General features: G+C 42.3%; 1 protein-coding gene across 1 annotated transcript in view; it reads right to left on the bottom strand.

Annotated features, from left to right (window-relative positions):
* Positions 1 to 11,969, bottom strand: part of SERINC5 (serine incorporator 5) — a 58,848-nt gene that overhangs the window by 8,084 nt on the left and 38,795 nt on the right. The window contains exons 8-9 of the mRNA XM_077759836.1: positions 10,061 to 10,187; positions 2,348 to 2,414 (exon numbers count right to left, since the gene is read on the bottom strand). Coding sequence (XP_077615962.1) covers positions 2,348 to 2,414; positions 10,061 to 10,187 — 194 coding nt within the window. The remainder of the gene's footprint in view (positions 1 to 2,347; positions 2,415 to 10,060; positions 10,188 to 11,969) is intronic.

Raw genomic sequence — 11,969 nt, 5'->3', positions numbered from 1 at the left:
GAAACAGGCTCCAGGCTCTGAGCTGGCAGTCAGCACAGAGCCCGACGCGGGGCTCGAACCCACGAACCGCGAGATCATGACCTAAGCGAAAGTCGGACGCTTAACCGACTGAGCCACCCAGGCGCCCCTAATTTTTATTTTTTATAATTTTTAAAAAATGTTTTCTTTATTTCTGAGAGAGAGACAGCATGAGCAGTGGAGGGTCAGAGAGAGAGTGAGACACAGAATCTGAAACAGGCTCTGAGCTGGCTGTCAGCACGAAGCCTGACTTGGGGCTCGAACCCACGAACTGTGAGATCATGACCTGAGCCAAAGTTGGATGCTCAACTGACTGAGCCACCCAGGCGCCCCTCTTTGGTACCTTTTAAACATGGTACTATGTTTCTGAACTATTCAAAACAATAAACTAATAAAAAAATTGAATTATGAAAAATTACTACATGATTGCAGAAGGATTCTGGTAAACGGGGTTTAAAAAAACATTACAAAAAAAAACAAAAACAAAAAAACATTACATGTACCAAGACAAGGGAGGAAATGCTGGGTCCTTGGCACTTTCTGGCTGACAATATTTTTACTAGAAAGAACAGAGAGCCAGGGACAAGGACACAGGTGCTTGAGCCTTTGTCTCATTTATACACCTCAAGGCTAAGCCCCTGGTTCCCTACTACATCAGGGAAACTTCTAATAAAGGGATTGGCCTTGACAGAATCTTGGATCAAGGTACACAGTCTAATCATTCAGTGGGCTCAAGACATCGTACCCTGGGGTCCCAGTTCTTCTGAAGCTTCATTTAGCATGAGAAACTACCAACCCTCTCTTTCAAAGGTATATCCTGTGAAACGTGATCAAAGGAGAGCAAACCAACTTCCGTTGTGCATGTTCTTCAGTTCAGAAGGAAACACTGAGCCATTTTCCTTAGAATGAGAAGGAAAACATCCTCTTAAATCTAACTTAGAGACTTGCTGTTCTTTGAGTTTGCGCTCTACACAATCGGGACATTGAAGCCACAGCGGCACAACCGCAGCAGGTGGTCACCCAGCCAGTGGTGAGAACAAATGCCTGCCTTCTAGAGACCATTCTCTTCTGTGCAATAAGCAGTAGCCTATTCAGACTCAGCACAGATTTCTCCTTTTTCAAGTGACATCAAGTGCTGTGGAATGCCACTGGCAGACTGACAAGCCTTCACAACGTTCACTATCTCTAGGTCAGGTGCAGGAAAGACCCTGCCCAGAGACGCAGCTGCAGAGGAGAGTGCCTGTATCTGCACAAAGACCAGGGCTCTTCCATCCGGGGAAAACTATCAGGACACGGTCTGGGGCCGGGGGCCAGGAAGGGCTGGCAGCAGGGCCAGGAGCCAGCAGCCGTGCTCTCGGGCAGCAGCGTTCAGGAACACAGACTCTGGAGCCAGGGTGCACGGTTTATACACCAACCAAACAAAAGTTGAAGTAACTTTTCTGTTTTTTCCCCTCTGTAAAACAGAGATCAAACCCCTTACTGGGTTTTTATGAGGATTAAATGAAATCACAAATGTAGTGCTTAGAACAGTGCCTGGCATATAGCAAGTGCAGTAAGTCTCAGGCACCACTGGAACTTTCCGTAATCCTTCCATTCCTGGGCTCAGGGTTCAGTCTTTTCCTGGCTGCCTCCATTTGATTACACCTTTCCTGACCTTGGTGGATGTTCCATCGAGGGCCCCAGTGAAAGACTCTTGCACAGGTAAGGAAATAACAGACATTCTGCTGACAGATAGGCATCTGTTCACCCTGATTCTCTGGACACCTATTGTTCACAATTCTTTACTCAGTGAAATGCCCACCTGATGGAACGGACACAGTTAAATAAGCTCATGGACTGACACTGCTCAGCAGTGCAGCATGGAGCAGATGCTTGTTCCTTCCCTTCTCTATCTTTTGCTCCTTCTTCAGAACAGCTATTACATATAACTTCATGGTCATGCATGTACGGAGGACACAGACAGATATATAACACAGAACAATGGACTAGAAGTTAAAAACAAAACAAAACAAAACCCACACACATTTCCTGATGACAGAGGAAAAGAGCAGAGAGCAGCCTGACCAAGCTGCCCAGGCCTCTGGTGGGAGATGGGCAGCAATGCCCACCAGAGGCTAATTTTGTTGGAAGAAAGTCAAAGGTTCACTTGAAATCCCCATAGTATCTACAAGGCATTGTTTTTTTCTGTATAAAAAAATTGTATTCTTCTTCAAGGAGAAAAATGGGATCATGGAATGCCGATCAATAAAGATGCAAAAACACAGAAAGAGCCTTCCTAGAAAATGAGTCTTCTGTGATGAAACAGAACAAGGGGAGGAAATGAACTTACTTCCAGTTCAGGGGCTGCATATCGGCCCTGCAAAGCATCAGAACTTGACCTTGTCGTCGATGTCAAGCTAAGAAACAAACAAACACGTTATATCACATCAAAGGGCAGAGACGCCTCCTCACACCCTGCCATTCTGGCTGCTTAGGTCTATTTCAGTACCCCACTTTCTTCCAAAACTGACGTGTCATTTTTATAGTTCATGTCTTTTTACATGGATTGCATTAGATCATTTTAAACAAAGAGAAGTCTGCAGATGAAGAAATAAGAGATCTTTTGGTCCTATTATCTTGGTTTTCACCTCTCCTCCCTCAAACTGCCCAAAATATTTTTCTGATTTCCCTTTTATCTTTCCCCTGCCTTTGACAAGTCTTACTTAGAAGGGATAGAAATCAACAAAAGAACCCAGGGACAGCGGTTTAAAAAAAAAAAAAAAATGCACAGGCATGAAAATCAAAGGTCATAGTTATTTACACTGATAACCTTTGGCAGAACAAGTTTTTTTCTATTTGCAAATTCAATACAGTAGCTGTGTGATTAAAAAAAATTCTTCCTACCACTCTCCCTATACCTAGATAGGTAAGACATTATAAAATCTAGTTTACAGGGGTAAAAAAGGTATTTCTTCTGGGGGTGGGAGGAGGGAAGAAAAGGAAATACTTTAAGCAAACAGAAATATATACGATATTTAAGGTTCTAGCTAACTCTACAAATTCATTCAGCAAATATTTACAGAAGGCCTACCGTGTATAAGGTCCTGTTCTAACCCGTGGGGAACTTAGTGAAAAAGACAACAACCTCTAGACTCCTGCACACAAGCACGCACGCTCGCATGCATGCACGCACGGACACATCCTCTGTGCCAGCCTGGAGGCGGGCAGGAGGCGTGGCCACTAGACAAGCAGGAATTAGCGGATTCATTTCAACCAACTAAACCCCAAGAGGTAATACTGCTTTCTCTGCTCATTCTCATCCTCTTTCTCCAGGAGAGAAGAGATCAATGAGATCCACATAAACAATAAAAAGACTTCCTCGTTAAAAGGTCCTCTGGGATCGAAGCGCACTGCTTCTTTTGTGAGCCACTCAAGCCACATAGCACCATTTTCATTTCTGCTCTGAACAGATGGATGCTAATCGAGGTGCACTCCACTCCCACTTCTTAACCTTGAGCCTCATCAGAGGAATTTTCGAGATACTTCCTGATGGTTGTGCACCCAAGAAACACACACACACCTTGCTCCTGCATGTAAGAGCATGCTGTCTTTTCTGCACGTAAATTACAATTTAATGTATCATTTCTGGGGAGGAAAAGTTAACTTCTTAGAAAGGAATGACCTGCAATTTTCACCTGAAAGAAGATATTCCTTCTTTAAAAGGATTAAAATAAATATTGCATTTTTGTAAATTCTTTGGAATAAAGTGGTTTCAAGAAAAACAAAGCTTTTGATTCTGGCACCTCTGTCACTTTATTTCTATCATCAGAGAGCATTAAACTAACCTTTTGTTCTTCTAAAAATACCTGCATTCAGTTTATCATTATTGACAGTGAATGTCTACAAATAGATGCCACTATAAAATATTATTATCATTCAGTCGTGGCCCTTACCCACAAAATACTCTTCTTGGAATTACCGAAGAAACATCTGTTTTTACAAACTCCTTAAAAGCCTAGGAAATTCTTATTGTCTGCATTCTATTACTCAGAGCCATCTGTTTGGTGAGCACAAGACGAGTCGCTAAACAACCACCCCTGGATTATGTATAACCTCTTCCTTTCCAGGGCTAAGGTATGAGCAACTTTTACCCAGTGCTTCCTGTGAGGGTGGAAGGAGACGGACAGCATTTGGTTGGGACAGTGCTGCACCATACAGATAAGTCATAGCCTATTCACTATCTCTAGCCCTCACTCACAAAAAGCCAGCAGTGCCTTGCAGTTGTTGTGTCGCTCAAAAAAATACCTCCCCTCCAGCCAACTGCCCCTACCACTGCCGTGCCCAGGGCCTCTTCCGTATTGGCAGGATGAATCAAAATGCAGGTGGCCCTCCGCATCTGCTTTCGGAACTGGCTGAACTCCCCCAGATCAAAGAAAATTGCCATAGAACATGTCCTGACTTTCCCGCTGGAGACCACAGATTCTGCTCCCTGACGAACTTGCAGGGCCCTGTAGGGATCCCCATGACTATTCCCACCCTTGTGTGAGTAAGTTCAGTTATGTTCCTGTTGTACAGTATAACTGGTGATTCACAGCTCCGAAAGGAGACCACAGTCCTATGTGAACTGGGCGGGGGGAACACCTTGACATGTTCCCTAATACAGAACCAGGAAAAAATTTTTAAGTTTGTTTATTTTTGACTCATCTCTACACCCAACATGGGGCTCAAACTCATAACCCTGAGATCAAGAGTCGCATACTCTACTGACTGAGCCAGCCAGGTACCCTGAGCCAGGAAGATTTCTGATAGGTGAGGGAGGGGTAGGATTCCCAAAATAAAGGTTATATATCCTTTCTCTCTTTTTTTTTAATTCATCCTCCTTTCTTAAATAAAAGTAGCAGACACAGAACAGACCAAAAGAATAGATACCTTGATTTGCCAGTTCTTCTCAGCTGAAGCCAATCTTCTCTCCAAGTCTCTTACCAATCTTCTACTTAATTCTACATGGTCTGCTCCATTGCCATGAAAGTTTCATTTTGAACTAGCAAGTTGATTGACATTTAATAAAGATTTTAAGTTTTTCCAGGTGGTTCAGTCAGTTAAGCATCTGACATCAGTTCAGGTCATGATCTCACGGTCTGTGGGTTCAAGCCCCGCGTTGGGCTCTGTGCTGATGGCTCAGAGCCTGTAGCCTCCTTCAGGTTCTGTGTCTCCCTCTCTCTCTGCCCCTCCCTTGCTCACTCACTCTCTGTCTCTCAAAAGTAAATAAACATCAAAAAAATTGTTTTTCAAGATTCTTAGTTTTTACAATTTTATATTCAAATTTCTTAATGTTTAAATAATAAAGTTATTTTCCTCATAGGCATAGTTAACACTGAAATTGCCAGGACCATTTTACTGCACAAATACCTCCCAATAACAAAATGAGACAAGTCATATAGCTTATCCTTGTACCTCAGAGAACGACTTGACACTCTAAGCAATCTTAGGGACATAATCAAAAATGATTATGAACCTGCCTTTCTCAGTACTCTAGCACAGGAGACTCAAGCAGAAGGTTCCTGAGACTGGGGGCGGAGAATCACAAAAAGGGGCTCTATGCCCCTCAGTTTCCTTTTTATGTACGACAAGAAGATTGAAGCTGACTGACTCCAGGATCCTGCCCAACTGCACATTCTGAACTTGAAGCCAGCAAAAATAACAATTTCAATCAAAATCTAGAGACCAGGGATGCCTAGGTGGCTCAGCAGTTAAGTGTCCAACTCTTGAGTGTGGCTCACATCATGATCTCACAGTTGGTGAGTTCGAGCCCCACACTGGGCTCTGTGCTGACAGTGTGGGGCCTGCTTGGGATTCTCTGTCTCCCTTCCTCTCTCTCTGCTGCTCCCCTGCTCACACACACACTCTCTCTCTCCAAAATAAATAAATCAAACATTAAAAAAGAAAAAAATCTAGAGACCAAGGACAGGATTAAGGAATAGTTTGTGGAGATGGGGGCCTGTTACAGCAAAGGTCCAGGCCCAAGGGGGTGTGGGGGGGGATGGATCTATAGAAAGAGCCATTGGGGAAACTCCTACATTGGGCCCAAGTTGTGACACTTCACAGCAATGATGCCTGGGTACATAGAAGGGGCAACTGGAGAAAAAGTGGCCTCAGTTGGAAAGCCAGGGAGTACGTTTAGGTTGGGCCCTATTTCAAGCTAAGACAGCAAAGATAAAACATACTCATAGTGAGTCATGAGAGCTCCCTAAAGAAGCATGTATGTGTGTGTGTTGGCGGAGGGATGGTGGAGCTGGCTGGCTTCCGATAGGGAAGGAGATAGTGCAGTGAGCCTTCTAGGACCTTACAAAAAAGTTAACCCTAATCCCAATCAATCATGGGCTTTCAGTGAAAATGTGTGATTTCTTCTTGTAACATTCAAACTACACAGTCTTCAATCTTCCTACAATATTTATCTAGAATTCTAGATATTCCTTTTTTTAAAAAAAACGATCCTAGATATTCCTGCAATCATTTTTTTTTTCCTTTTTGGAGAGAGAGAGTACATGCAAGCTGGGAAGGGGCAGAGAGAGAAGAAAAGAGAGAATCCCAAACAGACTGCGCCTTCACTGCAGGGCCCATTGTGGGGGTCAATTCCATAAACCATGGCATCGTGACCTGAGCCAAAATCAAAAGTTGTGTGCTTAATGGACTGAGACACCCAGGCGCCCTTCCTGCAATCATCTTTAAATGAGTTTCCACCCAAGCAACGTAGCCTCTTTTTGTAACATTTTCCAATCTCTCATTCCTCTGAGTGTGAGAAGAAACATAAGCTCTAGGAAGTCAAGATCTGAAAATGTAGGGGCGCCTGGGTGGCTCAGTCAGTTAAGCATCCGACTTCAACTCAGGTCATGATCTCACGGTTCATGGGTTCCAGCCCCGTGTCGGGCTCTGTGCTGACACCAGAGATCCTGGAACCTGTTTCGGATTCTGGGTCTCCCTCTCTCTCTGACCCTCCCCTGTTCGCTTTCTCTCGCTCGCTCGCTCTCTCTCTCAGAAGTAAATAAAATATTTTTAAAAAAATCTGACAACGTAAACCGGGCTGCCTCCCTTCCCGGCAGCATTCTCCGTCTGGAGGCTCTCCGGGGCCAGAACTCACTTCCCTGGAAGCTCCCAGACACTTGGCCACAGAGCTCTCAAAGCGGACTCCTCCCAGAGAACACTAATTACCCGACGCCCGCGGGGCGCTTTCTTCGTCCTGGGAGAAGAAGCTGCCGGTCACAGGGAGGTCACAGGGACTGTGCTGGTGCCCTGCGTCCCACAAACACTCACGGGGCTCCCGGTCACTCTGCGCTCCGCTCATGTAGATGCTGCTTAACGCCCCGCCCCCTCCCTCCATCAGGTCTAGTTCTAGTGATCAAGAACAGATTTAAGTAGCAGTGCACTGCTACTCTTTCTGGAATATCAGACCAAAAGAGGTGAGGTTTTATTTATCACCTCTCACTCAAGGGTGGTGATGAAAATCCAACAGGGTGAAAAGTCCATACTGCAAACAACAGCATGTGGCACTTCTATCAGCAGAGTAAGCAGAACTGTCACCCCCTTCCACTGACGGATCTATATAGCAAATCTATGACCTATTTCATTTAAGCAGCATGTGTGATTAGTCATCCTGCAACCCAAAACCTTATAGTTTTGCTCTGTCAAATATCTTTATAGGTTTTTTAAATAATAGAAAAACAAGAGAAATGCTACCTCACTGGATCTCTTTGCATTGCTGGTGGGGATGCAAACAGGTGCAGCCGCTCTGGAAAACTGTAGGAGGTTCCTCAAAAAATTAAAAACAAAACTACCCTATAAGCCAGCAATTGCACTACTACATATTTTCCCAAAGGATACAGGTGTGCTGTTTCAAAGGGGCACATGCGCCCCAATGTTTATAGCAGCACTATCAACAATAGCCAAAGTATGGAAAAAGCCCAAATGCCCACCGATGGATGAATGGATAAAGAAGAAATAGTATAAATATACAATGGAGTATTACTCAGCAATCAGAAAGAAAGAAATCATGCCATTTGCAACTACGGGGATGGAACTAGAGGGTATTATGCTAAGCGAAATTAGTGAGTCTGAGAAAGACAAATATCACATGACTTTACTCATATGAGGACTTTAAGATACAAAACAGATGAACATAAGGGAAGGGACGCAAAAATAATATAAAAACAGGAAGGGGAACAAAAACATAAGAGACTCAAATATGGAGAACAAAGAGAAGGTTGCTGGAGGCGGTATGGGAGGGGGGATGGGCTAAATGGGTAAGGGGCATTAAGGAATATACTCCTGAAATCATTGCTGCACTATATGCTAACTAACTTGGATGTAAATTAAAAAAAAAAAAAAAAAAGAAATGCTACCTCACTATAAAACAAAAACAGCAACAAAAATAAGTTATCCCTAATACCATCACTATTATAAGGTTGGTGATTTTTTTCTATATAAATAAACACAACCATATTTTATTTTTATTCAAAAAATTTTTTTGAATGCTTATTTTTGAGAGAGAGAGAGAGAGGCAGAGCGTGAATTTGGGGGTGGAGGGCAGAGGGAGACACAGAATCCCAAGCAGGCTCTAGGCTCTGAGCTGTCAGCACAGAGCCCGCCACGGGGCTCAAACCCACAGACTGGGAGATCATGACCTGAGCTGAAGTTGATGCTTAACCAACTGAGTCACCCAGAAACCCCAGCTATATTTTGTTTTTAAAATGGAATCTTCTATCATTAAATTTTAGTAATCTACTTTCTCCTTACATAATTTGCCTATATTTTATACATGCTAATACAGGAAAAAACTGAGTGATATATGATGAAATTAATCATGCTGCTACATTTCCCTCCAAAGCTCAATAACAACTGACTCAGGAAGGAAAAGCTTACTCAGAAAAAAGGAGAGCTGAGAATTGGCAGTTAACATTTGGGTGACTTTATGGTTTTCCTGAAAAACATTCATGGACTTGAGCATGAATCCCTTCCACTACTTTGAATATAGTAGGTACTCAGTGAACAACTATGGAATTACTAAGAAGGAAAGGCCGAAATGGTGACCATGGTCCTTTCTGCTGCAAGAAGGAGAATCTGTCACTATGTCAGGAACAGGATAAGAACCAGTGTCACACACCATCACTGGAACAACCACCTGCAACACAAGCAAGCTTTTCATGGCTTGATGCATGACTGAGCAGGTCCTCCAGACCCAGTTCCCACGTATCCAAAATGTCTGTCGGTCCCTTTCTAATGGGGAGTATGAGAAGCTATAAGAGAACGTGCCAACAATTCTCAGAAAGACAGTTTATTTCTATAAGCCAAGGAAGATCATAATGTACCTATGCCAAGCTGAAATTTGTATACAATGAAACATAACAAACACAATGTTAAACACAGAAGTAAAACCTAAACATGAAAAAGTCACTGTCAAAGGAAGCTTAATGATCAGTGAAATAGGTATCAGCATCAGCAACTAAGTATTTCTACCTGTTACTTTTCTCCCTTGGGCAATCTTTTAGCTATTTTAAGTAAGGGGCACACACTCTACACTAGCATGTGAACTACAGCCTGCTTTAACAGCACTGTGGGGTTTAGCATAAAAGAAAATGGACGCTTCCTGTCTTTCTTGGGCCAAACACAAAATGACCGCGTGTGTACTGCTCTGTTCTTTTTCCATCAGCAGCAGAACAAATAGTATTTCCTTTGGATTAGAAAGCTGCCAAAACATTCTGGCACATACTATCTCTTTCCTGCTTTGTATTCTCTTGCCTTCCAATAATGCTTTAGCAACTAAAAGCCAACCGTGTCCTCAAGGGATGTACTATGTATCTAATTTATTTACCCACATAAACACAAGTAAGCAAAGTGAAGTCCAAACACTGAGCTTCCACACTGTGATCCAAACTTTTCACTTCGGGCTATTTTTCTTCTTCCTCAGATGCACTTTGTTTTGCTACCTCACAGTTGCTAAACTTACTTCAATTTTTCTCCATGCTTTTAAAGTCTGCAAAGATGGCCTCAGGTACCTCCTAAGACTTACCATGAATATAAGATGCACACGAACAAGAGGGTAGTACCTAGTCCAGTAACCAAGTTTTCATCTCTGTACAGGTCTTGACCAAAGTCTGGCACACAGATTGTAACGTTCTTCCCATGCTCATCCAGAACTTACAAGGAAAAGACAAAGTAATCACAGTTAGTCGGAAAAGTTCTTTGTAACTCACAGACGCATTCATTTTGGGAAAACCTGGGTAGCTTTAGATGAGTGAAGTCTTATCATTGGAAACTTCTCCACAGTCCAACTTGACTCAGACTAGATTGTTGCTATGTCAAAGCACCCCCTCCCACCTCAGCACCCTCTTAGATAAACAAGGCCCTCAGATTCCAGCTGAGCACCAAAGGGTTCTTCTGTTCCGTGATGTAACAGAGTCTTGTCTTTTCAGTACTATTCAGTAACATTAGCTCCATTTTTCAGTTGACTCAGCAGGCTCCGAACAGAGGTAGTATGCAGACATTCGAGAGTTTCCACTGTGTCTATCCTCCATGGAAGAGGGGTGAGGCTACTCAACAACCAGACATGACCAGCTGCTCAACACCACCTGGCCAATAGCTTCTACCCAGAGGTTAAGTCCCTTTACTGTCAGTAATATGGTCACAACTCTATTATCCTTTGCTTGCTCCTTACCCACTTTCCCAGGAATGTTCTTCTACAGTAAGAGAACTTAAATTCTTTACACTTTCGTTAAAATATATATATGTCTTGTTTCTTTTTATTGATCAGGTCTCTAAATTCATGGTACTTAAAAAGATCAGCTTATTAATAAATCTATTTATAAACAGCATAGATTATTTAAAGAAAAGGTCTTTCCTCAACAATACTGTGGTATGCATTCATTCCATTAGTTACTATTGTGCACAAAAACCTTGCTTACAAGGGGACGGTATAAACATATCATTTTGTTCACTGTATTTAATAGACATAACTGGCTAATAGTTACTAAATCATAATGTAAAGAAATGTGAGGGGCACCTCGGTGGCTCAGTTGATTAAGCATCCGGCTTCTGCTTAGGTCATGATCTCACGGTTCACAAGTTCTAGCCCCACATCAGGCTCTCTGCTGACAGCTCAGAGCCTGGAGCCTGCTTCAGATTCTGTGTCCCTCTCTCTCTATGCCCCTCCCCCAGTCATGTTCTCCCTCCCTTTCTCTCTCTCAAAATAAAAAAAAAACATTAAAAGAAAAGAAATGTGACAATATTCAGGTATGTACTATCTGAATGTTTCAAACTACAACCTATGAGCACTGTTGACACCCACAAGAGAGAATAAAATTACCTGTGCAAAGGTGGAGGAAAAAGTAGTGTGTAATCTGGGAATATCCTGAGGTTTTTAGGATTTCTTGAAAATTTTGAAAGCCCACATCATAATAAAGGTATCTATTATCTTACCATCAGTGGTAATTTACTTTTTACTTAACACAGAATTTCCTATCTATCGATCGATCGATCGATCCATCCATCCATTTTTAAGTAAAATCTATCTATCTATCTATCTATCTATCTATCTATCTATCTATCTATTTTTAAGTAAACTCCACATACAACATGGGACTTGAACTGATGACCCTGAGATAGAGAATTGCATGCTTTACCGACTGAGCCAGCCAGGCATCCCAGGAACTTCAGTTTTAAATATCCAAGTTAGATCTGATTCCCAATAAGAAACAAACATAAATTAACAATCTAAAAACCATCTTACAAACACGTACATTCTAAGTATTTGAAGTTAGTCTTAAATTATTACTGGCACTCACATTTGAAACAATAAAAATAACTGTGCATGCTGCGGTTTAAGGAATCTTTATTCTTAGGCCAACAAAAAATAAAATTTTCTAGGTGCCCAATAAAAATTTTTTAGTTGACCAAAATACTAGCTTTTCTATTTAAGTAGT

The sequence above is a fragment of the Crocuta crocuta genome, unplaced genomic scaffold, assembly GCF_008692635.1.
Source record: "Crocuta crocuta isolate KB4526 unplaced genomic scaffold, BGI_CrCroc_1.0 scaffold162, whole genome shotgun sequence".
Classification (NCBI taxonomy): domain Eukaryota; kingdom Metazoa; phylum Chordata; class Mammalia; order Carnivora; family Hyaenidae; genus Crocuta; species Crocuta crocuta.
The sequence above is the reverse complement of the archived record's forward strand: the minus strand, read 5'-3'. Positions and strand labels throughout refer to the sequence as shown.